The sequence below is a fragment of the Cervus canadensis genome, chromosome 32 (assembly GCF_019320065.1).
Source record: "Cervus canadensis isolate Bull #8, Minnesota chromosome 32, ASM1932006v1, whole genome shotgun sequence".
Taxonomy (NCBI): domain Eukaryota; kingdom Metazoa; phylum Chordata; class Mammalia; order Artiodactyla; family Cervidae; genus Cervus; species Cervus canadensis.
The window spans coordinates 20,311,787-20,338,285 of NC_057417.1; the positions used below are offsets into that span (position 1 = coordinate 20,311,787).

Consider the following 26,499-nt stretch of genomic DNA (forward strand, 5'->3'; position numbering starts at 1 on the left):
ACATGGGCATCAACCGAGTGTAATATTCCAGCTAGACATCAGGCTGGGTCCACATATCCTCAAATATAAGACACCATTGATTGTAAAACACACATCACGTTGCGTTGCGTACTCTGTCATGTTCGACTCTGCAACCCCATGGACTGTAGCCCACCAGGCTCCTCTGTCCATGAGATTTTCCAGGTAAGAATACTGGAATGGGTTGTCATTTCCTCCTCCAGGGGATCTTCCCAACCCAGCGATCGAACCCATGTCTCTTGCATCTCCTGCCTCAGCAGGTAGATTCTTTTACGACTGCACCACCTGGGAAGCCCCAAAATACACTTACTTACTCAAAAAGAAGACTGTCAAACCAGTCCTTTCTCATCACTTACAATTTCTATCTTATACTTGTTGAAAGAGTTCTTTTGGACTAATTTCCACATAGATCGTTATCATGTTGTACCTACAAGCCACACGCACAGACCACAAGGGCTACGTGACAACCCATGTCTGTCTGACAAGGACCATTAGACGCTGTTAGTTAAAGGTGACTTCAGTGGGTGGAGGGAAAAAAAAAAGTGCATCTTAGAACAGATGAATGATGGCAATTTCTAACATTTACTGAGCATTTACTCTGTGCTAATTATCACTCCCAAGAAGTCCATAAGTTTGATTAGATCCATTTTACAGATTAGGAAACTGAAGTGAGCAGAGGTGAAGTCAGTCCTTCACAGTCCCCCAGGCAGTGCGTGGCAGAGCCGGCCTCAGCACAGTCTAATGTCAAAGTGTCCCACTGGCCGCTGGACTTAAAGAAACCTTGAGGGTCCCATGAGAGCACCTTATCCCACTGCCTGGGTAGCCTCCTTGGCTTTAGGACCGGTGGGTGTGGGGCACTGGAGTGGCCCCTTCAGCAAACAGCTTGAGGGAGAAATCGAGGGCCGGGGCCGCCTGTGTCAGCATCCCCAAAGAGATGACATCGATGTGGGGCCCACAGAACTGCGGGAGGTTGTCCAGCGTGACGCCCCCGCTGGCCTCCACACTCACACTGGGGAACTGGGCCTTCAGCGCGGCGGCCGTGGGGTGCAGCTCCTGCGGGACACGAACCGGGGAGAGGTGAGAGCCCCCGACCCGGCCCCTCCCCAGGAAGCCGCCCCGGCCTCACCTCAGGCCTGAAGTTGTCCAGCAGGACGAGGTCCGCTCCTGCCTCGGCCGCCTCCACAGCCTCCTGCAGGTTGCTGCATTCCACCTCCACCTTCAGGGCGAAGTCGGCTGCCCGCCGCGCTGCCCGCACCGCCTGGCAGGCCGCAGGGGTGACAGTTAGACCGGTGCTGGGACTGGCATGCGAAAGGCTCCAGATAGATAATGAGCTTGGGGTTCATGGCAACCCACTCCCATATTCTTGCCTCGAGAATCTCGTGGGCAGAAGAGCCTGGCAGGCTATAGTCCATGGGGTGGCAAAGAGTCAGACATGACTGAGTGACTAACACTTGGGGTTCATGAGGAAATTGGGCATGGAAATGGCTTCTTGCACATTAGCACACACACATTAGGGGAAACCACATGGAATTACCATTTTTGTAAGACAAAAAAAGGCCAGATTCAGCACACTTTGGCACTTGGACCTGAGTTCAATCGACTCAGAATATTAAGACTCGACGAGGTCTTCAAGCACAGTTTCACATAAAAGAAACAGGTCCAGGGAGTTTGAGTGACCTGCCCAAGGTCGCAGCGTCATCAACACTGGGTTCCCAATAGTTCGTCCTTTTCCCTTGAGCAGCATACCAACCAGTTGAAGAAGGCTGGAGAAGCAGGTCCAACCCCTCCCTTCACAGATGGAACCTCTGAGGGGTCGAGGAGTCTTGCAACCCCCACCCCCCAAGCCATCACTATTTCACCAAGGAGTGGCTGGGGGTCCCTGGTAGCGGGGAAGGACTGTGATGGGGGCTGGGGTTGGAGCAGGGCCAGGGTAGGGGCTCAGCTGGACAGATAGACACCTTTTTCACACCACCGGCTGCCATGACATGGTTGTCCTTCACCATCACCAGCCCGCCAAGGTCGTAGCGGTGGGCGGCAGCCCCGCCCACTAGGAGCCCGTATTTCTCCACCAGCCGGAAGCCTGGTGTAGTCTTCCGTGTGCCTGCCACATGCCCGGCCCAGCCGGTCCCCCTGGCGGTCTCTACCGCGGCAGCAGCCATGCTGGCAACTCCACTACAGCGGGCCAGCGTGTTAAGGGCCACCCGCTCCCCCAGCAGCAGGCAGTGGGCAGGGCCCCGGACTTCGGCCACCTTGGCTACAGGCACCAGCTTTGATCCCTCAGGGAGGAGCCAGGAGACCTGGCAGTTGACTTGGGCAAAGATGGCATCAAAGAAGGGCCTCCCTGCCAGCACCCCCGGGGACTTGGCCCACAGCACCGCCTGCGAGGGGGCTGTCCCCGAGACCAAGGCCACGTAGTTGAGGCCTGGGCAGTCCTCTCGGAGCCAGCTGTCTGCCAGGGCGGCCAGAGTGGCAGGAGGCAGCAGATGCGCCAGGCCTGGGAGGGAAAGAGAGAGAACGGCGTTACATGTTGGCTGCCTTTCTGGTAGTCGGGTGATGGTCAAAATATTTAACAGCTGGCTGAATTGGGCAGTAGCCAATCAGGGTGAAGATCTGGGGGTCCCGGGAGAGGGGCTGAGGCATTGGGTAGGCCCTGTAAGCTGAACAAGGTTGCCAAATGGACCGAATAAAAATACAGGACACCTAGTTAAATTTATGTATTTATTTATTTTTGGCTGCATGGGGTCTTCATTGCCGTGTGCAATCTTTATGCAACAAGGGGCTACTCTCGAGTCACAGTGTGCGGGCACCGCTGTGCTGGTTTCTCTTGCTGCAGATCATGGACTCCAGGGTGCTAGGGCTCATGTGAGATCTTCCGGGACCAGGGATCGAACCTGTGTCCCCTGCATTGACAGGCGGATTCTTAACCACTGAACCACCAGGAAGTCCCCTAGTTAAATTTAAATTTCTGACAAACATCAAAGTCTTTTTAGTATAAATATATTCTAGGCAATATTTAGAACATGCTTACTCTTAAAAATTATCTGTCAGTTATCTGAGACTCAAGTTTAACTGAATGCCCTGTATTGTAACTGGTAAACCTAGTGCTGGATCAACAGCTATTTGTCAACTATAAGAGACATGCAGCCACCTAAAATGTCATTCTGCGGCTTTTCCGTCTGCCTTGCATAGAAGGATGGGTTATTTACTAGCTGAAGCTCCCAGGAGAACGTGAGCTGTATGTCTTTCTGATCCCTGTCTTCTCTATGGCACCAAGAATTTTAAAGCTGGAAGTTCAGCTTTTTATAGATGTGGAGACTGAGGACCAGAAAGGGAAGGCAAGTGAACTGAGGTCATAAAGCAAACTGACCGCGGAGTGAGGCTGGCTGGACCTCAGGGTCATGGGCGTCTCTCCTTCACCTTTGCCCTCCAAAACGCGCCTTCTCTCTAGAGATGGGGTTGTATAACGAGGAAAGAACATGGGGAGATTGTGTTTGAGCCTTTGCTTTTCGAGACAGAGCTTCAAGAGTGTGGGCGAGCCCTTTAAGCGTTGAGGGCAAAGTGCTCTCTGAGGTCCTTTCTGCTGGTTTGCCGGCCTGGTGTCTGTTGAAATGAATGGGGTGACCACAGAATGGTGCAACATTGCCATCTGTCAGGCCAAGAGCCGAACTACAGCCTCGTGGAGGGCGCTGTAGACGGACTTAGCTTGAAGTGGGCAGGGGTGACCATTCGATAGCCTGTAAAGGGGGTTGTTTAGTTTTGTTTCCCCTACTTTCACTCCAAGTTGAAGATTTTGGGGTTTTTTTGGTTTTTTTTTTTTTAAGATTTTGTTTTTTAGCTATGCCACATGTGGGGATCTTAGTCCCCCCCAACCAGGGATTGAATCCATACCCCCTGCATTGGGAGCATGGAATCTTAACCACTGAACCACCAGGGAAGTCCTGCTCCAAGTTGAAGTTAAGGCCAGACAGTCTGGCTTGCTCGACTCTCAGAAGGTGCATGCCTGCTCAGTCGCTCAGTTGTGTCTGACTCTTTGTGACCCCAAGGACTGTAGCCTGCCAGATTCCTCTGTCCATGGAATTTTCCAGGCAAGAATACTGGAGTGGGTTGCCATCTCCTGCATTGGCAGGTGGATTCTTTACCACTCAGCCATCTGGGAAGCCCAAGGCCCTTCTTTTTCAGCCCTTCTTTCCCCAAACCAAGCACCTGCCCCACCCCACCCCAGCCACAGATCTCTCTGCTTGCACCTGACCCTCCTTCCCCATGTTCTTCCCCACAACTACCCAAGTGGCTTCCCATTCCCTCCTCAGAGCCAGCTGTGCCCTGGCTAGGTGCTGGGAACAAAGTCAATGAAAAAGACATAGTCCTGCCTCCACCATTCACGATCCAGCCAGGCAAAAGGCCAGTGAACAAACAGCAGAGGTGGATGCAAAGGCCCCCACTCCATTCAGACCCAGGTGCCGTGATGTTTACTTTTTAAAGTGAATTTGAATTTTTGGACTGGTGAGTATCAGATAAACTGGGATGCATGTATACAATGGAATTCGATTTGGCAATGAAAAAAGACATGAACTACTGATACACCCAACAGGCACACATCTCAAATGCATTATTCTAAGTAAAGAAGCCAGATTCAAAAAAACGATACACTGGGACTTCCCTGGTGGCCCAGTGGTTAAGAATTTGCCTTCCAATGCAGTGGACCCCGAATGCCGCAAAGAAAACCCGGCGCAGCCAAAAAAAAAACAAAAGGCGACGTGTTATTTGAGTCCATCTATGTAACTATGTTCTGGAAAAAGCAAAATGATAGCAACAGAGAACAAACCAGGGGTTGCCTGAGGGCGGGGGAGGGGCTGGCCACGAAGGGAGCAGCACCCAGTTTGGGGATGTGATTGAACTAACCTAGATTTTGTCCGTGATGGTGGCTATGGTACTGATGCATTTGTCATGACTCATAGAAGCTGACACAGGAAAGGGTGAATTTTACTGTCTGTGGTTATACCTCATTAAACCTGACTTTAAAAATCAAACCGTAAAAACGGAAATTTAAGTGGATCGCTCTCCTGCTCAAAGCCTCACTTTCATTGTATTAGTGCCAGCTCTCTTGACTTCTTTCCATTTTTCATTTATTCTTTGGACAAATCCTTGCTGAGCACTTGCTCTGTGCCAGGTACTACCTGCTGGGTAGCAGAATGGGCAGCTCTTTCTCTTAGCTTTCAGGCCTTCCCCTATGCTTCACCTATCCTAAGGTTGTTCTTGCCCCCTGAAGTCCCTTCCCTCACCCTCACCCCAGACTCCCCCTTCACCTCTCGGTCCTCTTCAGATCTTCCCTTAGGCATCACTTCCTTGGCCGGGGGCTCTCACAGACCCCCTAAACCAGGTCACGTGCTCACCCAGCTCCTTGTTCATCCGTCAATGTCATCCTCTGCTGGTGTTTTCTCTCTGGGGCCAAGAGGTCCACTGAGTTTTCTGCTATAGCCCAAGTGCCTGGCACACTGACCCAAACAAGTGTGCGGCTTATATGTTGACAATTTCATATTATTTTAAAAAATTATTTATTTATTTTTGGCTGCACTGGGTTTTCGTTGCTGCAAAGGCTTTTCTCTAGTTATGCCTCAGAGGCTTCTCATGGTGGTGGCTTCTCTTGGTGTGGAGTATGAGCTCCAGGGAGGTGGGCTTCAATAGTCGTGGCCCGAGGACTTAATTGCCCCCAAGGAATGTGGAATCTTCCCGGACCAGAGATCAAGCTCGTCGTGTCTCCTGCATTGGCAGGCAGAGTCTTAACCACTGGACCACCAGGGAAGTCCCCTTATATTGTTTAGTTTAAAGCTAAGTGTTTGATGATACTTGTCTGAGCAGAGAGGTGGCACAGTGGAAGGAATCAGAGCGCAGACTCCAAGACCACTCAGTATGGGTTCCAATATTGCTTCTATTACATTTAGCTACGTGATCCTGGGCAGGTGGTTCTGCCTTTCAAGGGAGCTTCTGTGTCCCAACTGTAATGGGAATAACACTGATAAATAACACTGATAACCCCATAGGCTTGTTATGAAAATTCAGGGAGTTTATATTTCTAACACCCTCAAGAACACAAAGGAAATTCAACCCTGAATATTCACTGGAAGCACTGATGCTGAAGCTCCAATACTTTGGCCATAGGATACGAAGAGCTGACTCACTGGAAAAGACTTTGATGCTGAGAAAGATTGAAGGCAGGAGGAGAAGGGGGCGACAGAGGATGAGATGGTTGGATGGCATCACTGACTCAACGGACATGAATTTGAGCAAGCTCCGGGAGATGCTGAAGGACGGGGAAGCCTGGCGTGCTGTAGTCCCTGGGGTTGCAGAGTCAGACACAACTGAGTGACTGAACAACAGCAGGAATGCTGGCACACAGTAGGTGTGTTTGCTGATGGGATAAATGAAGCACTTACCAAGAACGAAGAGGAGGAGATGACTAAACGTCCCTGAGGAAGCGGGGAGTTTTAGTGGTCTTAAAGGATGAGTCATGTTTGCCAGGCAGGGGTGAGGGGGTGCGGAAGAGGGAGGGCAAGACACTTCGCACTAAAAGAGCAAGTGCTCAACGTTCAGAAGCAAGAAGATAAAGGAGGTGAGGGAGGGCTGTGGAGGATTCATGGGGGAAATGACTCGAGGTTGAGGCCAGAGTGAAAAAGGGGCTAAACCAATTAGCTGAGAACTTTGGACAAATCTTGGGAGCCATCACAGAATTTTAAAGGAGGGAATGGTATGATTATGACTTAGTTCAAGAAAGGTCACTTCAGCTATCAACTGGAGATGGGTTGGGAGGCAAAAGGAGGCTGGGGCAACTGGCCAGAAAGTTTCCTCACAGAAAGTGAGGAAGCCCTGAACTGGGCAGAAATCAATGGAAGAGCCGGGGTGGGGGTGGGAGTGGGGGTGGGGCAAATGGAAGATTGTTTCTGAGGCAGAAGCCACATGGTCATGGGAAATGAGGGATGGGGGAGGCAAGTTGAGAAAGGAGGGCCCTCCCCCTGGGCTGCACATCGGAATCCCCTGGAAGCGTTCCGGACTCTGCTACTCAGGTCCATCCCAGATCAACTGAATCAAAATCTTTCCAGGGCGGTTCCCATGAACCCAAGTTTTGGAAATGCTCCCCGTGGGATTCAGATGCACAGAAAGGTTAAGAACCAGTGCTCACACAAGACCACCTGTTGTATACCTTGGTTTATATGAAACATCCAGAAAAGGCAAATGGAGAGAGACAAGACATCAGATGAGTAATTGTCTGGGGCCGAAAATGAAACAACATGGGATCTTACTGGGGTGATGGAAATGGTCTGGTGATGGCGGCATAACTTGGCAAATTTAATAAAAGCTTTGAATTGTCTACTTAAATAAAAACAAGAACCAATACTCTGCCAAAAGGCAGGAATCATTTTGCAACCCTAGTAACCCAGTGGACCCAGGGATTGGATCAAAAGCCAACACCGAGAGGAAAGTCAACCAGATACTGGGCGCTCCAGACAGAACACCCTCAACCTGTGGAATACTCTTGCCAAAGCAGCTGAACCAGAGTCAGATCCCACTTCTAATGCAACCACCAATTCACAAGAAAACCAGAAGACAGAAGAACATGTTAAACCATATCACTGGGATACAGTCAGCCAAATTCAGACCATAGGAAACTCTCCAGAAGATAGCCCAATTTCTTGCTAAGTCATTTCAGTTATGTTTGCCTCTTTGGAGCCCTATGGACTATAGCTCACCAGGCTCCTCTGTCCATGGGATTCTCTAGGCAAGAATACTGGAGTGGGTTACCTTACCCTCCCCCAGAGGATTTTCCCAACCCCAGAATCCAACCCGAGTCTCTTACAGTCTCCGGCGTTGGCCAGAGTGTTCTTTACCACTAGCACCACCCATACATTGCAAGGAAAACCAAAGATTAAAAGAATCTAAACCACATACTAACCAGTCACAATGGATCTTATTTGGATCCTACTTCAAACAAACAAACTGAAATCAAATTAGAACATTTACAAAACAGTTGAAAATCTGAACACTGACTGGGTATTTGGTAACATTAAGGAAATATTTTTTTAAGTGGGTTATGGTTGTGATACAAAAAAAATTTCTATTTTAAAAACAATTTAAAAATAACAAAATACTGAGATAGTTATGTAGGGAAATATTTGAGAGCTGGGTTTCCTTTAAGATAGTCTTGGAAGTTAGAAATTAGAGGGTATGAAATTAAAGGGTGTGGGGACTTCCCTTGTAGTCCAGTGGTTAAGACTCCATCCTTTCACTGCAAGGGGAACAGGTTCAATCCCTGGTCAAGGAACTAAGAACCTACATGTGGAGTGGCACCGCCAAAAGAAAAGGGTTGGGGGATATGAATGGGACTGGATTGGCCAAAAGTTGGTGGTTGTTGAAGCTGGATGATGGGTATGTGAGAATTCATTATACTTTTCTGTTTACCTTGCGTACATTTGAAATTTCTCTATAATAAAGAAGTAAAACAAATAGATAAGGAAAGGAGAGAGAGGACCTTCGCTTAGGATAAGGTCAAGGACATTTTTTGGGAGGATGAATAGGTTGATTCTCAACCTTGGCTACACAATGGAATCATCCAGAGAGCTGTGCCAAATGTATATAATGTTTTGGCCCCACCCTCAGAGATTCTGATGTAACTGGTCTGGAATGTGGTAACTTAATTCTAATTCATAACAGAATTGAGAGCTTCTGAACCACAGGAAGAGAACCTGTGTGACTACCATACCTTGGTGAGTACCAGATGCCTGGCACTTGCTATATATATGTGTGGTGTGCTGTGCTTGGTCGCTGTCTTTGCAACCCCATGGACTGTAGCCCGCCAGGTTCCTCTGTCCGTGGGGATTCTCCAGGCAAGAATCCTGGAGTGGGTCGCCATGCCCTTTTCCAGGGGATCTTCCCAACCCACGGATCGAACCCAGGTCTCCTGCCTTGCAGGTGGATTCTTTATAGACTGAGCCACCAGGGAAGCCCAAGAATACTGGAGTGGGTAGCCTATCCTTTCTCCAGGGGAACTTCCTGACCCAGGAATCAAACCGAGGTCTCTTGCATTGCAGGCAGATTCTTTAACCAGCTGAGCTACCTGGGAAGCCTATATATGTATATATACACAAAGTCACAAATCCTACCTACTGCCCTTTTTCATGGTAGAGGTCACTAAGACAGAGAATCTAGGTTCTGAAAAGCAAAGGGAAATTACCTAAAGAACATAGCTAGAAAATGGGACTTCCCTGGTGGCCCACTGGTTAGGACTCAGTGCTTTCACTGCAAAGGGCCTGGTTTCAGTCCCTGGTTGGGGACCTATGATCCTGTAGGCCACGCATTCCAGCAAAAAAAAATAAAGAAAGAAAATAAAGAAAAGAAAAGAAAATGACCAGCGTGGACCCTGGTCTTCCCTGTCCAAAGAAGGTAGTTTTAGTTTTAGAACCACACTGCCTCCTCCAGCAGGGATTACTCACTCTTTGGCTCTCTTAGGCAAGATCAGCTATTGTAAATGCAGAATGTTCCTGAAAAACAAATAAGTACATCTGTATTTCTTTAAGCCCCAACTCTCTTGTGCATTTCAAACAACAGAAATTCCTGTGGGGAGCTTTGAAAATAAGGCTCTCCTAATTAGCTGCTGGAGTTGAAAGGAACTGCACAAGAGAAGCAGGCTGTTTTTGCAGCTGCCTGAGCAGAAGTTGCAGCACCGAGGAAACAGCTGTAAGCCTGTCTGTCCCCTGTTTATCCTCGCTGTTGTTCTATGTAAATAGTCTCTCAGGACACCTGGACTTCAGAGAGTATAGTGTGACCCTGAGAGGTATCACCCTGATGTCTCAAGGCAATACTTTCTTCATTGTTATTCCAGAATTTTTTTTTAATATTGGCATCTCTGGGACTCCCCTGATAGTACAGTGTTAAGACTCTGTGCTTCTACTGCAGGGGAAAAGGATTCGAAATACTGCCATCTCTGTTTTTGAGGGAATCTGAAGCATCTGGGCGGGGGTTGGGTGGGGGGGCTGGGGCTTCCCAGGTGGCACTAGATGTAAAGAATCTGCCTGCCTCTTGCTGGACGCAAGAGGGTTCAATCCCTAAGTCAGGAAGATCCCCTGGAGGAGGAAATGGCAACCCACTTGAGTATTCTTGCCCGGGAAATCTCGTGGAAAGAGAAGCCTGGCAGGCTACAGTCCATGGGGTCACAAAGAGTCAGACACGACTGAACCGACTGAGCATGCACACACACAAAGCATCTAGGGAAATTTCCTGCATTTCTCTCTTTACAAATAATGTAAAAAGATGCAGATAAACTGAAGACTCTGGCAGAATATTTGAAGATTCTTCTTCCCTCCCCCCACCACTGGCACTTTTGCTATTTTCGTCTGGATTCTGGATTGTTGACTGATTTTTTAAAAAACTTTCCTCATTCTTTTATTTGGCTGCATCAGGTCTTAATTGCACTGGGTCTTAATTCCGGCAGCACTTGCTATCTTCTGTTGTGGTACACAAACCCCTCTATTGGTGCACAGGCTCTGGACTGCTTGGCTGAGTTGTGGCGAACGGGCTTAGTTGTTCCAATGGATGTAGAATCTTAAGTTTCCCGACCAGGGATCAAACCAGCGTTCCATGCATTCCAAGGTGGATTCTTAACCACTGGACCACCAAGGAATCCCTATTAACTGATTTTTCTATGTTGCCCTAACTGGCCAGTGGCTTGGTACCAAGAGGAAATGGGCTAGAATCAGAGCTCCCATCCCTGCATCTTTCCTCCAATCATGTAATAAGCACTAGATCATGCTTTTGATGAACCGGCACAAAGGCAGGTTCTGCAAATGAATGTAATACAAATACCACAAGTTTTTGTTCTTAATTTGATGTGTGACCAGGTGTAACCATGTGTAACCCATGTGGCTTGTGCTTGGAACAACAGTGACATATGAGGCTGACAAAATGTTCCAGCTAAAAGCAAGTGATGATGGTTTTCCCCACCTGACTGGAAAAAAAAATTTAAATAGATGTCAGTTTTAAAGGTTTTGCATTTATAGGTTTTTCTTAAAACTCTGGTGCCTGCTACCACTTGTCTAGAATAGAATCTGAAGTGACATCGTGTATAATAAGAATAACAGCTAACACTTATGGTCCTTCCCAAGCTCTGTCCCAAGCATTTTCTACATATTAATACATTTAATCCTCCCAGCAACACTCATAAGGTAGGTACTATTATTATCCCCCTTTTACAGATAAGGAAACTGAGGCACTGAATAAGAAAGTAATTTGCCCAAAGTTCACACAGCTCCAAAGTGTGTGAAGGCAGGATGAGTATAGGCAGGCTGACCCCAGAGTCCCCTCACTTATCCCTCCTTATCACATAATTCACTAAATTATTTTTTAATTATTATATATTTATTATATCATTATTCACAGAATTCTACAAGCCAACCCAGGGATCCAGCATTCTGTCCCTGGTGCAGTAAGAATAGCCTGGATCCGGGGCAGGGGCGGGGTTGGTCAGAAATGCCCCATTTGAATCCCGGCTCCATCACCTACATGCTGGGTGACCTTAGGCAATTTCCTAACCTCTCTGAGATTCAGTTTCATGAAAGAAGCACAGGGTTACAACGAGGAGGAAATGGGCGGCTCACGTTAAGGGCCTGAGCCAATGCCCACCCAGCTAGTGTCTCTGAACCCAGGTGTCTGACTCTGGCAGTCTTGTTCTCCCATCTATTTATTTGTTGATCCATTTGGCAAACACCAGCTGGAGACAGAGGCTGGTTAGCACCCCTGCTTCCAGCTAAAAGTTTTCTTTTCCCCTTCTCTCCCTAGAGAGGCAAAATGACCTCCAAAGAGAGCCAAAGGGGCTTGCCCGTCACACAAGTGGTAAAACGATCTACAGGGCTTCAGACAAGGAGAGAAGACCTGTTGTTGAGAGAGCAGTAAGAGAAGGCTGGCTTTGAGAATAGGCTGGGGCTGGATGGGCAGAGGAAGGCCTGAGGCTTATGGAGTTGAAGGTGCAGGTGGTGAGAGAGAGGGCTGAGTGGAGGAAGGGGGCAGACTGAGCAGGCCCTGAATAACAGGAAACAGTTAGGGTCTCGCTTAACAGGCAATGGCAAATCCATCAAACTTTTGATCTGAAGTCACATGATGAAAAATGCACTTTGAAGTCTCCATGTGCAAGTTGTACCTAGGATTCTTTTTTTTTCTTTAAGATTTTTAAAAATATTTATTTATTTAAATAAATGCTGTGCCGGGTCTTGGTTGCAGCTCCCCCCACCCCCTCCAGGATCATTTGATCTTCACTGTGACAAGTGAGATCTTTTTTAGTTTTAGCATGTGGGATATTTAGCTGTGGTGTGTGGGATCTAGTTCCCTGACCAGGGATCAAACCTAGGCCCTCTATGTTGGGAGTCTAGAATCTTAGCCACTGGACCACCTGGGAAGTCTCACGCCCAGGGTTCTTGAAAGATGTAATGTGCTTAGTCTCTCAGTCGTGTCCGACTCTTTGCAACTGCGTGGACTGTAGCCCACCAGATTCCTCTGTCCATGGGATTCTCCAGGCAAGAATACTGGAGTGGGTTGTCACGCCCTCCTCCAGGAGGTCCTCCCAACCCAGGGATCGAACCCAGGTCTCCCACATTGCAGGCGGATTCTTTACTGTCTGAGCTACCAGGGAAGCCCTGAAAGATCTAAATTGGAAGGCTACTGCAACAGCCTAGGCAAGGAAGCCGCGAACCAAGATAAAGTGTAAAGGATAAAGTTTACAGGCACTGCCTCCTGCACTCCACACCCCTGGACCTGGGATTCCCCCTCTGCTCACACCTTGGCCACCAGCCTTCCGTCTGCTTCTTCTGTTAAAATTTGTCTGTGCCGGGTCTTGGTCATTGCAGTGTGCAGGATCTTTAGTTGCAGTATGCAGGATCTTGTTTCCTGACCAGGGACCAAACCAAGGTCCCCTGCATTGGGAGCACAGAGTCTTAGCCACTGGACCACCGGGGAAGTCCCAGCCTGCCATCTGCTTTTGGCCCAACTCTGTCCTTGCCCCTCCTCTCCTCTGCATCCCCAGTTTTTTGCCTCACCCCACTGATTTGACTACTCCCTCCTGGTTTAACTCCCGGTCAGTGATCCCAGGGCCAACTCATCTGGCTTGGCCTGGAGTTAAAACATTAGTGTCATCACGAGAGTGGAGGCCACCACTCAGAGGAAGGCTCCCCCAGAGGGAGGCGGGACCAGAAAAACATGGAGGTAAATCCATAGGATGCAGCAACTGTCTGGATATTGGGGTTCAAGGGAGAGGGAGCTGTCAAAGTTGACCCTGAGGTTTCCGGTCTGAGTAGGAAGCTGGTGAGACGTGAACAGAAATGGAGCTGGTGGCACCAGAGGAGTTTGAGTTGAGCACATATCCCCAAAATGGAACTGGAACCTGGGGTGGTCTTGGAGCTGGAGAGACGATTGTGAGGACCCAACACCCTCACCAAGTGTAACTGCACTGAGTGATTTCTGTACCAGACGCCTGACGTATATTGTCTCATTTAATCCTCACCACAACCCGAGGGTAGGCACTGTTTTCACTTGACCCAATGAGGAAACCGAGGCACAGCGAGGCTAAGCATCTTGTTCAAGTTCACACAACTAGCTGGTGGCAGGGATGGGACCTGAACCCAAGCTCTAACTCTGAGATCATTTCTTTAAAATAATAATAATAATAATTTATTTATTTACTTAATTTTGGTTGTGCTGGGTCTTTGTTGCTGCACACCAGCTTTCTGTAGTTGCAGTAGAAAGGAAAGGAAAGTGAAGTCGCTCAGTTGTGTCTGACTCTTTGCGACCCTGTGGACCATAACCTACCAGGCTCTTCTGTCCATGGGATTTTCCAAGCAAGAGTACTGGAGTGGGTTGCCATTTCCTTCTCCAGGGGATCTGCCCGACCCAGCAATCGAACCCGGGTCTCCCACATTGCAGGCAGATGCTTTACCGTCTGAGCCACCAGGGAAGCATAGTTTCGGTGAGCAGGGGGCTACTCTTGACTGCAGTGCACAGGCTTCTCACTGTGGCGGCTTCTCTTGTTGGGAGCACAGGCTCTAGGCCCACAGGCTTCAGTAGTTGCAGCACACAGGCTCAGTAGCTACGGGCACATGGAGTTTAGGAGCCCGCGGCATGTGGGATCTTCCCGAACCAGGGATCAAACCCGTGTCCCCTGCATTGGCAGGCGGATTCCTATCCGCTGTACCATCAGGGAAGTCCTCTGAGATAATTTCTAAACTAAGAGCTGGTCTTGACCCCCCAAGAACTGGTTCCACAGCCAAACCAGAGGGGCCAGGTGTGGGCCCTGAAGAAGCATCGGACCAGGAGAGGGAGGCCAGAGCTGGGGAAGGAGAAGCCTGGGGAGGGGACTATGAAGCTTCTGGGAGGCCTCCATGTTCCTGTCACTCCCTGCCCCTAGCCCCAGCCTGGGGAGCAGGAAATTATTAATAGTATTATCATTTTGCTGATACAAGGAAATGGGGCCCTGAGACCTCAAGTGACAGGCTCAAGGTCACACAGCCTATTCCTGGTAGAGCCTGGATTTGAACAGGAGGTTTTTTGACTCCAAAGCCTGGCCTGTACCATCCTGCATCCAGCCTCCTCTGGGCATCACTCCTCCCATGCCTTCAAATCCCAGGACTCACAGGACTCAGGCCCCCTCCCCCGCCCTGGCGGTGCATGAGACAGGACTTTGCCTCACTCCTCCAGAGTTGTTAGCGAGGGGCAAAGTCCGGAGCTGCTCCAGCCTCCCACTACCCGGCACCTTCAGCACCCTCAAAGATGTGGCCACTTCCAGGCCATCCCTGAATTTCCCAGAGCTCAAGCTCCTTTCTCCCCCAGAGCTCAACTGGGGGACCCGTGGTGGAGAGAGAAACAAGAGTGAGAAAGAGGCCTTTGGAGGGCAGAAAGGAGTGCTTGGGTTCAGAGAGGCTGGAGGGAGACAGGGGTAGGTAAGAGAGTAGCTGGGGACCAGCAGAGACTCGATCTTGGAGGAGGGAGGCTGGGGACAGAGGCGAGATGGGATGCGGGGCTGGGCGGAAGAGGGGCAGAGGGTGGTGCAGGGACACAGGGGAGAGAGGTCTGGGAGGCTTCTTTACCTTCAGGGTCCATGAGAGCTTGGAGCTGGCCGACTGGTGTGTCCACTGCTGGATCCAGTGTTTGGAGAGGCCGGAGGCTGGGGGTGGGGCTGCTGGAGGGAGGTGCGTGGGGCCGGTCTGACCAGCCCCATCACCCCACCAGAGCCCTGCCCCTGTCTGGGGCTCCCTCCTGCCTCCAGGACACTCAACTGCTACAGCTCAGAAATCCTCTCCTCTCTGAGCGGAGGGTTCCTATTCTTGCCAGTCACTAGCCTCCCAGGCCCTGCCCCAGGCTGTGCTCCTTCCGAGGGCTGGAGAGCCTTTTTATTAAAAAAAATAATAATAATTTTATTTATTTATTTTTGGCCATGCTGGGTCTTCATTGCTGCACTGGCTTTTCTCGAGTTGCGGTGAGCGGGGTCTAGTCTCTAGTTTCACTGCATGGGCTTCTCATTGCGGTGGCTTCTTTTGTTGCGGAGCTTGGGCTCTAGGGCATGTGGCCTCAGTTGTTGCGGTACACGGGCTTAGTTGCTCCTCTGTGTGTGGGATCTTCCCAGATCAAACCCGTGTCTCCTGCATTGGCAGGTGGGTTCTTTACTAATTCCACTGAGCCACCAGGGAAGCCCCGGGAGAGCCTTTCTGATGGTGCACTGGGGAGATCCTACTTCCACCCTTTTTGATCTCAGATACCTCTTTACCTTTTTCTGTTCCTCCATTTCCTTAGCTGTAAAATGGGGTAATACCATCCTCATGGTTTCAGCTGAGACTCAAGAGAAACTCAGCATATAGCCACTTCCCTTCCCTTCCTTCTTTCCAAAGAACTTTCAGGTCCCCGGGCTTCTGAACAAGAAAACCAGGAAACTGCCAATTATGGTACTGGGACTTCAGGCAAGTTCCTGTTCCAGAAGCGCTGGAGATTCCATTTCTTCCTCGGAACCACCTGCTAAAGTTGCTGGGACCACTTATTGCTAGACCCTGGCCTCTTCCCAGACTTCTCTGATTTCTGCCTCTGCAGCACTCGACCCCAGCAGGACCTGGACTCACATGAGGCAAGCAAGGGTCCTGGGGCACAGAAGTGAAGGCGCTCAAGCTCGGGCCCCATTCTTGCACCTCAGCTCCCTGCTTGCCTCTTTCTAGTCTACGCTAGTTCCTGACAGCCCTTCTCCGAACCATTTCTCCCTTTTTTCCCCCTAGATGTCATTTTTCTCTTGGTTTCTCTCCTCAAGGCTTGTTCTGTCTCCTGCAGATCCTTCTTCCTCAAATTGTGGTGTCCCCTCAGTGTGGCGAGGACGGTTCCTCTTTTCCTCCTGGCGAGCACACATGCTAAGTCGCTTCAGTTGTGTCCAACTGTGCGCCCCTATGGACTGTAGCCCGCCAGGCTCCTCTGTCCATGGGATTCTCCAGGCAAGAATGCTGGAGTGGGTTGCCATGCCCTCTTCTAGGGGAATCTTCCTGACCCAGGGATTGAACCCATGTCTCTTCCTGCATTGGCAGGCGGATTCTTTACCACTCCCACCACCTGGGAAGCCCCTTCCCTCCTGAGTACATAGCTAAACTACATTTCCCAGCCCCCCGGGAAAAGAGACCACCATGTGATTGAATTCTGTCTGGTGGAATGTGAGCAAAAGTGATACAGGCCACTTCCAGTCTTCCCATGATCCTCCCTAGGAATGGCAGAGCCATAAGATAGAGGGAGCCTGGGTCCCTGAGTGACCTCGTGGAAGGTTGCCCTCCAAATACCAACACTAAATTTTTGCATAAGCAAGAAAAAGCTTCTTTTGAGTTCTACCCCTGAGATTTGGTGGTTACTTATTAATAGCAATTAGCTTGCCCTAACACAAGAAGATTCTCTCCACAGCTCTCTCCTTTTCTCATTCTACACAATGAATGATACAGTTTATGCATTTATCCATCAGTGCCATTATTTAAATTGCGATGCAAACTCAGATGACTCTTTATTTCTCCAGCTCTGATCCCTCCAAAGTTTCAGGTCTCTACTTCTAACATTCCTCCTGACAGTTCTAAAAACAAACTCATGGAGTTTAGTTAGGATTCAGCATTTTCACTGCTGTGGCCTGGGGTTCAACCCCTGGCTGGGGAATTGATGTCCTGCAAGCTGTCCAGAGCAGCCAAAATAGAAATAAATATATAAGTACATAAATACTCATGTTTTCTCCCCAAACTGCTCATCTCTCTGCATTTTCACATAATTGTGTCAGCATCTTCGTCTCCCAAGACAGAAACCTTGGAGTCTAACTTCATTCTTCCTCCCATCATCTCAATAGTCAATTAGTTCTACAAATCTTATTCTCTGGATAAATATATTTCAAGCCTGACCTCTTCTTTTGCCTTAGACCAGACTCCCACCCTATCTAACTTGAACTAGGCTGATGCTCCCATCTCCGGCCACGCTCCTGGATGCCAGTTTTGCTCAAAAAACCGATCTGGCTCCTCCTCACAGTGGGGACGCCCCCACCCTTTCTCTCTGGGTGTGCATCTCTGCCTTGCTTCTGTGTTAACTAAACAAACTGTTTCTCTACATGCTCTCCCACTTGTTGTTGGGCCATGTCTCTAATAATTAACTTTGTACATACAAAAACCAAAGTCAGAAGACATCTGATCTTGCCATGGCTTACGTGAAAAACATTGTTTGCTCATTCTTTCATTCATTTATTCTTTCATTCAGTAAACACATATTAGGTAAGCATGCCAGGCTCCGGAATCTGGAGTCATAAAGACGACAGGAACGGGGGACACCTTCACATGAGACAGCCCAGTTGTTCTTACTGTCACATGAGGACTGTAGGAGTGGAGCCGAAACTCCACTCCTGGGCATGGAGGCAGCTAGGGCGGCTTCGCAAAGGCAGTGACATTTGAGCAACATCTTGATGGTTAAGAGGAGGTTGGAGGGAAGTCAAGATGTGTGTAGGGTGGGCAAGATGGGGAGTGGGCGGGCTTCAGGCAGAGCACTCGCAAATGCAGGAGTGAGTATGTGGCCCTCTCCATGGCTGGCAGCACTGGGGACCTGGGCTATGGTCTGGCTAGCTGTCCTGAAGACATGAGCTGGGCAGGCAGGTTTGCTAAGCACCCCAGGTCTGGCCATGGTCTGGCTAGCTGTCCTGAAGACACCCACTGGCAGTTTGTTGCTGGGGATATGTAGATGATCTGCAGAATAGCCTGAGTTTTCTGATGGCTAATGGTTGAACCCCAAACATTCCCAGAACAGGAGCAGACTTACGGATGCAGAGGAAAATGAAGTGTAAATATCCACTTTTAGAAATGAGATATCCTTTGAACCATGCTTTGAGACCCTTTTCCTGTCTGCAGAAGTGAATTACATGAGTAGATTTTTCAAGACCAAAATCCTCTTCCACCTGGAATTTGCACTGGACAAAGCTGTATTTGTAACTGATTATAATGTGTGCTTTTGAAAATAAAATAGGAACACGTGTTTTAAAATATAAGATGAAGAATAAGATACCATATATGGTTGGGTGTGTGAGAGAATTCTATTATTTAAGATACTAGAAAGTGCTGGCAATTTTGCAAAAGAGGAAAAATGTTATTTTACCATCAGGACAAAATGAGTATTTTCAATATTTTATTATTTTTTTTATTTAGATAAAAGGTGCAGGTTCCATATCTGGCTGGGGAACTAAGATCCCTCCTGCTTGCATGGCATGGCCAAAAAAAAAAAAAAAAGGCACCCAGACATGTGTGGGGAAGACTAGATTTCCACCCCCGCTTGCCCAGGCGTGGGTGGAACAATTCTGGGTGGGTCCCTGGCCACTTTCCGCCACTTCTCTCCCCACCTCTCCCCCACCCCCCCAGGAGCTGACTGACCCAGCCTTTCCCCCTCTCCCACATCCCCTCCGATCCAAACCACCTGGCAGCCACACCACCATGGTGTCCCTCGGCCCCTCCTTTTGTAGGTCAGTACGTCTGCTCTTGGTCACTGCCCCTCTTAACTCAACAACTTCCTCTTTGCAAATTTCCTCTTTGCCCTGGGGAAATACCAACGGCCTCCCGGTCCACGTGGTGCCCAGGGCACTAGCCTGGGCTGGTCTCAGAGATAGTGCAGCTGGGTCTTGTCCCGTTTTCTCCATCCCAGAGCCACAGGGATGCTCCTGGTTCTGGGACTTGTCACAGCTCCCTCTCTCACTGACCCCCCTTTGAGGAATAGAACAGACAAACACATTAAACGGGTAACAGTATCAGCGAGTCCTGGGACTCAGTGTGACCGTTGGCGGGGTAGTGGGGTTAGGGGAGGGGATGATGGATGAAAGAGTGGGGGGTGGGAAGTGGGGGAGGGTGTGGCTGGAGGGGTGGGGGAGGGGAAGAGGGGGTAGGGGTGGGGGTTACGGGGTACTTGGTGGCTGAGTTGAAGAACCACGCTCAGTCACACATGCAGTCTTTCTCTCAAGCCAGGCCACAGACAGAATTAAATCTTCCACCTCCACCCCATCTGAGCAAAGACAAGGGCGCCTATGTTCTCAGCACCTCCTCAGGGTGGCATCTCCCCAGCCCTTCCTGCCCCCTCCCTGCCCCCTCCCTCACACTGTCTGTACTACCCCCCACTGTCCTTCATAAACTTCACCAAGTACTCGCCTCCTGCACACAAACCGCACGCATGAGTGGACCCATGCAGACGCCAAGACTTCTAAGAACTACACCTGCCCAGAAACTTCTCACCTCTGCTCTTGGGAGGAGAAACAACTGAAGCCTCTGGCCACCTCAGTCCAGAGGTGGGGGGAGTGTGGCAGCTGGGACCGTGGGCCAGTCTAGGGGCCTGGGGCCGTCACAGAAACACTCAGAGCACCGTGGGGTGATACCACCCAGCCCATGCTCCGGGCTGGCCCGGCACAGACCACGGGCACCCAGAGTTACGGCAGTTCATGGGCTAATCTGGGACAAACGTCCTAATCCATGGGGCCAAATGTACTTTCCAGAGTAATCCTGAAGTGGGAGCTTGCTGGGTTGTCAACTCCTTCCCAGACTCTGGTATCTGCTAAGAAATCATCAGTCCAGGGAGTTTGGCATTTCCGGAGACTCGGCGGCTGGTTTCAAGGACCAAAATGTGGAGAAAATGTGATGGGGAGAAGTAGGGGTTGATGAGGAAGTTTTGCAAGTGTTCAGTGGGTGTAGGCCCTGGGTCTCGGTGCTGGGGGTGGCTGCTGGGTGCGGATGCTGGCTAGAAGAGCCAGGGTTAAGAAGCTGAACGAAGACTGAGGGTGAAGGTGCTGCACTGAAATCCAAAGGGTGCTGGGTGGAAATGCTGGTGATGGATGAAGAGGTTGAATATCAACCTCTTGGTGATGATAGGAGGGAAGGTGATGAAAGCGGGAATGGTTCTGAATCCCAGTCTTGCGATTCTCGAGCATTAAGGGGTCTTCACCTCTTTCGCTTCTGGCCCATTAGAAGTAGGGGCCTCTGCACCCTCATCCTCGTTGCCCACCAGCGGCTCCTCTTCCCCCTTTAAGCTGGAGGCTGGCCCTGCCTTTAGCTCCTCCAGCGCCACGGAGCCCTGGCGAGACTTCCGTCTACCAAAGAAAGTGGTGAGTGTGGGTCGCTGGCCAGACCCCTCCCTGTGGGGGCCATTAGAGTCACTGTTACCTCCAGACGCTCCCTCTGTTGCTGTCATGGCCTCCTCATCAGACACCCGGGCGACCCCAGCCCAGGCATCTACCACCCCGTTGCGTTTTCCACTCCTGCTTAGTGTCAGGACTCCTGTCTTCCGCTTCTGCCGCCGGCGCCACAACAGGATTAATGCCACGAGGACAATGACCACCAGCAGGGCCACAAGCACAGCCACCAGCAGGGTGCCCTTTGTCCCCTGAGCTGGAATTAGTTTGTCCCTCCTGCTTATGTTTGTGGAGGTATTTCGGCTGGACGTTGTTACTCCAGGGCTAGGGGAGCCACTGGTCCCCATGGGAGTCTTCAGAGAGGTAGCTGGCGTGGTGACCAAGAGTCCACTGGTCCCCTTGGAGATCTCAGGAGAGCTAGTTTTCATGATGACAGGGGATCCACTGGTCATACTGATGGTCTTCAGAGAGTTACTTGCCGTGGTGACAAGGGGTTCCCTGGTTCCACTGGAGGTCTCCAGAGAGCTTGTTGCCTTGGTGACAGGAGATCTACTGGTCCCACCAGAGATCTCCAGAGAGCTAGTTGCCATAGTTAATAGGAGTTTGCTGGTCCCACTGGAGGTCTCCAGAGGGCTAGTTGCCATGGTGACAGGGGTTCCATTGGTCCCATTGGTGGTCTCCAGAGGGCTAGTTGCCATGGTGACAGGGGTTCCACTGGTCCCACTGGAGGTCTCCAGAGGGCTAGTTGCCATGGTGACAGGGGTTCCACTGGTCCCATTGGTGGTCTCCAGGGGGCTAGTTGCCATGGTTTCACCAGTCATAGTGGGGAATCCTATAGTTTTCGTTACTGAGACACCAGGTATGCTGGGGCCATCAGGGATTTTCATGGGCATTGTTGACTTCTTGGTTGAATCTTCCTGGAAGATTGTTGACTCAGATACAGGACTGCCCCTGCTGGCAGCAGGGGAAGTTTCAGGAGAGGACACCACATTGGCTGTATCGGGAGTTGAGGAAAGCGGGAAAGTCTGGTTCCCAGGGTTATCACCCATCTCAGGGACCTTGTTTGTTGTAAGACTGGTTGTCATTGAGTTGAATGTTGGGATCCCAGAGACCGAAGAAAGAGAGCGTGTTGCGGTTTCAGATATCCACAAAGGAGCGCTGTTTGGAGATGCTTCAGTCATGTTTTTTGCCCCCACGCTCCCGAAGAGGAGGAGAAGCAGGATCATTTCCAAAGCAACGGGCGTGAGCAGGAGTTGGGACCTGAGGGTGGGGAAGTTGGAGAAGTAGAACACATAAGGATCTGGGGGTGGGGGGAGGACCGAGCCAGGCCTTCCCCTCCTGCCCACTTCCCTGCCAACTGCCGGGCCGAGCTCTGCGGTTCAACGGCCTTTTCCACCCTTGCTTTCACTAGTGGCAGAAATCACAAGATGCTGGCAGCACCCTCATCAACTCTATCCCACAGGCCCCCTCAGTGTGTTCTAGCCATTGCCCCCCATCCTGCCCTGCCCTGACCCCACGCAGCTCCGACGGCTCCTCGTCCTTTTTTCCCATCATCTGGCAAGGTCTTCTCAAGCCAGAGGCACATTCCCAGGTCCACTGAGGCCCCTGCCCCACCATGTCCTGCCACTTACCAGCTCACTTGAAAAGGGCACAGGGCTGCGACCACGCTGCTCCAACTCCTCCTGAAGCTGGGGCAAGACTGGCGGTCGGGGGCCCCAAGGGGAAAGGAAGTGGCCCTGGCTCCACCCACCCCCCACCAGCATCCTGCCCCACCCGCCCCACTCCTACATTGCCGTGTGATGAGAGAGGCATCACTCACTTTTTCAGGGTCCCAGGTGATGACAGGGGCTCTGGGGTCTCAGCTGCAGCAGGTGGGGATGGTGGGCGGTTTCTGGAATGGGGATTCCTGGATCTTCGCTGGAAAATGGGATGGCAAGCTGGTGACTCTGGAACAGGTATAGGGGTCAGAGCAGGGCTAGTGGAGATGGGTGCTTGAAAACCAAGGGGTGTGGAGGAGGAGATGGGAGGGGAAGGCGGTTTCCTTTGCCTTTGTGGTCCCCAAGCTGTGGTGTGCCCCCAAGGCTAGCACTTCTTCTGCCCCAGGAGCTCTCAGGAAATACCAGGGTAAGAGGAAGCCCTCGACTCTGGCTGGGGGCCAGTGAGAGCCTTTGCAGGCCGCGTGAAATTCCTGGTGGGCTCTGGACTTCTCAAGAAGCTGGGGGTGGTCACCGCAACAGCCCCAGGCATGGACTGCCTGACTAAATCAAAGTGGTTATTAAGCACTGAATATGCTATGATCTTATCCTTTTAATTTTTAAAAATTGATATTTATTTACTCACTTTTGGCTGTGCTGGGTCTTCGTTGCCGCACAGGCTTTCGGTGGCTTCTCTTGTTGCGGAGCACGGGCTCTAGGGCACGCGGGCTTTGGTAGTTGCTACACGTGGGCTCAGTAGCTGCACCTCCGGGGCTATAGAGCACAGGCTCAATAGTTGTGGGGTATGGGCTTTAGTTGCTCCACAGCATGTGGGATCTTCCCAGATCAGGGATCAAACCTGTGCCTCCTGCATTGGCAGGCGGATTCTTTACCACTGAGGCACCAGGGAAGCTCCCCCTCCTTTTTTCATTTTAATTGGAGGATAATTGCTTTACAATGTCACGTTGGATTCTGCTGTACAACAACATTAATCAGCTCTAATTATATATATAGTCCCTCACTCTTGAGCCCCCTCCCTTTATGCTATGATCTTATTTTTGCAGAAGACTAATAAAAATGTGGGTATTTACATGGAAGACACTGAGAAGATATCTACAGAGGGATTAACAAATTTTGTTGGGTAGGAATGAGCAGAATTCTCTATTTTCTTCTTTGGGTGGTTGCTGTTTTCTCACATTCCTTTAATTTGTAAGCTTTGACTTTTGGTATATGTATGATTTTTTTTCTTTTTTTCCCTTTCTTTTAAAAAAAAATCAAAACTGATATTTATGTTGTGCTCAGTCACTCGGTCATGTCCAACTCTTTATGACCACATGGACTGTAGCCTGAGAGGCTCCTCTGTCCATGGGATTTCCCAGGCAAGAATACTGGAGTGGGTTGCCATTTCCTCCGTCAGGAATTTTTATGTTGCACAAGTAATAATATATGTACATGACATGTGACTGAAACAGGCCAATATTAGGGGCTGGGATTGTACCCAACTCACAAGCTAACGAGTTAGTCTGACAGAGACATGAGACTCCTGAGTCAGAGACACAGAAACCCACCACTCATTGCTCAGCAAACAGCAGGTGCACTGTCTGCTTCAGTTCCGCTTACTCCCCGATTCGCACAGGGGTGAACACGGAGAGGCTTGCCCACAGCTGAGGAACTCTGAGCTTGGAGAATTTCCTTCTTTTTGAGTAGGTGGTAAGCAAACTTGCCCTTGTCCTGAAGGGAGACATTACTTCATCCCTCAGCGTTACTCACTGTCAACACAACCTTGAGAAACTGCCTGGACACAGAATGGCCAGGACCATGTATTGTTGGCATATCAGCAAGAGTGTGAGCTTCACAGGTGGCTCAATGATAAAAGAATGTACCTGCCAATACAGGAGATGAGGGTTCGATCCCTGGGTCAGGAAGATCCCCTGGAGAAGGAAAATGGCAACCCCCTGCAGTATTCTTGCCTGAAGAATTCCACGGACAGAAGAGCCTGGTGGGCTACAGGCCATAGGGTCACAAAGAGGTGGACACAACTTAGAGACTGAGCATGCATGGACGTATGCACACATAGCAAGAGTGTGCAAGTATGCTCTGGGCTGCAGTGGATTGCCTCTTCCACCAGGCTCCTTGGAAAATGGCTGACCCCAAGACTGGAGCCTGGAAAGTATAAGATGAACCCAAAGAACTATCTTGTTCCCTGATTTCAAGCTACATCTCATGCTACAGTAATCAAAACAGTGTGGCACTGGCATAAAAACAGACACATAGATCAACGAAACAGATTAGAGAACCCAGAAACAAACTCACACTTAATTAATTAATATATCAATTAATTAATCTGTCAATTAACCTATGACAAATGAGTCAAGAATACACTATAGGGAAAAGACAGCCTCCTCATTAAATGGTGTTGGGAAAACTATACTACTTACAAAAGAAACAAACTGTACTACTTTCTCACACCATATGCAAAAGTAAACTCAAAATAATTTAAAAACTTGAATGTAAGACTTGAAACCATAAAACTCCTAGAAGAAAATATAGATGATAATCTCCTTGACACTGGTGTTGACAATGACTTTTTAGATTTGACATTAGAAGCAAAAATAAATGGGACTATATCAAACTAGAAAGCTTCTCCACAAAGGAAACCATCATCAAAATGAAAAGACAACCTACAGAATAGGAGAAAATATTTGCAAATCATGTATCTGATAAGGAGTTAATATCCAAAATACATAAGGAACCTGTGCAACTCAATAACAACAACAAAAAAATCTGATTTAAAAATGGGCAGAGGAAAAAGAAAAATTAAAAAGAATAGAAATGGGCAGAGGACTCAAATAGGCATTTTTTCAAAGAAGACACACAGATGGCCAACAGACACATGAAAAGATGTTCAATATCACTAATCATCAAGGAAATGCAAATCAAAACTGCAATGAGATTATCACCTTGCAACTGTCAGAATGACTACTATCAAAAAGACAAGAGGGTCTTTGGTGATCCAGTGGTTAAGACTCCCAGCTCCCACTGCAGGGGGCATGGGTTCAACTCTTGGTGAGGGAACTAAGATACCACATGACACAATTAAGAATTTGCACATTGTAACTAAAAAAAAAAAATTCCACTTCCCACAACTAAGACCTGGTGTGGCCAAATAAATAGAGATTAAAAATAATGATAATAAAGATTAAAAAAGACCAATTTACAACCAACATAATAATAATGGATTCAGTTAAGAATGAATGTTTAAAACCATTGGGTGAAATTGGAGCAGGGAGGTGTGGCATGCACATAGGATATTTTTATAGTGTTAAAGCTATGTATTTATAGTCCACAAGCTATGTATTCATTAAGGGAAAGTAGCAACTTTACAGTGGAGAAAACTAACAGACACTATCTTGAACCAGAGCGATCAAAGTTCACATGACCAGTGATGGGACAAACCCAACAAGAGGCTCCAGATATGATGCGCTGAGAAGGATCACTTCTGTCCTAGCAAACAAATGCAAAACCTGAACCTAATCATTGAGAAATATCCGGCAGATCCAAATTGAAGGGCACTTTACAAAAGCAACAGGCCCTTACTCTTCAAAAATGTCAGTGGCAGGAAGAACAAAGAAAGCCTGAGACACTCTTTCAGAACTTAAAAGAGCAAAGAGGCTTGAGGACTAAATGCAATATGGGATCGTCAACTGGAAAAAAAAGATGCTGTAAAGGACACCATGGGATAACTGGCAAAATTTGATTAGACTGTAGAATAGATAATACTGTTGAGTTAATATTAATTTCCTTGAACTTGATAAGCACATTATGGCTATATTCCTAGTTTGAAGGAAATAACATGTTTAAAGAATGTAGGAATCATGGTGCATAATCCAGCGAGTTCCACTTCAATAGTTTCACACACACAATGAAAACAATAGAAAATTTAAAAATGTGGAAGATAAAAGTAAAGCAAATATGGAAAAATAATGTGAAGTGAGGGGGCTTCCAGGTTGATGAACATACAGAGATGGGGCTCCCCCAGACCTTGCCCCTTTCCTCTCTTCCATCTCGCTGTTCTTGCATTATAAACTTTCATAACAAACCGGTTATTGA

At 49.1% G+C, this 26,499-nt stretch overlaps 2 protein-coding genes across 2 annotated transcripts; both read right to left on the reverse strand.

Moving 5' to 3' along the window:
• Positions 1-581: 581 nt before the first annotated feature.
• QPRT (quinolinate phosphoribosyltransferase) lies at positions 582-15,219 on the reverse strand. The gene is made up of 4 exons (XM_043456175.1): positions 15,135-15,219; positions 1,977-2,512; positions 1,145-1,276; positions 582-1,071 (listed from the first exon to the last, which is right to left on the reverse strand). The coding sequence occupies exons 1-4, from the start codon at positions 15,145-15,147 to the stop codon at positions 853-855; spliced, it is 900 nt and encodes a 299-aa protein (XP_043312110.1). The 5' UTR covers positions 15,148-15,219; the 3' UTR covers positions 582-852.
• A 3,482-nt stretch (positions 15,220-18,701) lies between these two features.
• On the reverse strand, positions 18,702-22,391 carry SPN (sialophorin). The gene is made up of 2 exons (XM_043456174.1): positions 22,327-22,391; positions 18,702-21,955 (listed from the first exon to the last, which is right to left on the reverse strand). The coding sequence occupies exon 2, from the start codon at positions 21,919-21,921 to the stop codon at positions 20,494-20,496; it is 1,428 nt and encodes a 475-aa protein (XP_043312109.1). The 5' UTR covers positions 21,922-21,955; positions 22,327-22,391; the 3' UTR covers positions 18,702-20,493.
• Positions 22,392-26,499: the final 4,108 nt, after the last annotated feature.

Bases quoted from the DNA above. Each gene is read 5' to 3' on its own strand.
- QPRT (XM_043456175.1), bottom strand. The intron at 1,277-1,976 runs GTGTCTATCTGT...GCGGCCTGCCAG, and splicing joins CAGCCGGTGGTGTGAAAAAG to GCGGTGCGGGCAGCGCGGCG. The intron at 1,072-1,144 runs GTGAGGCCGGGG...CGTGTCCCGCAG, and splicing joins TGGACAACTTCAGGCCTGAG to GAGCTGCACCCCACGGCCGC.
- SPN (XM_043456174.1), bottom strand. From the start codon at position 21,921: ATGATCCTGCTTCTCCTCCTCTTCGGGAGCGTGGGGGCAAAAAACATG.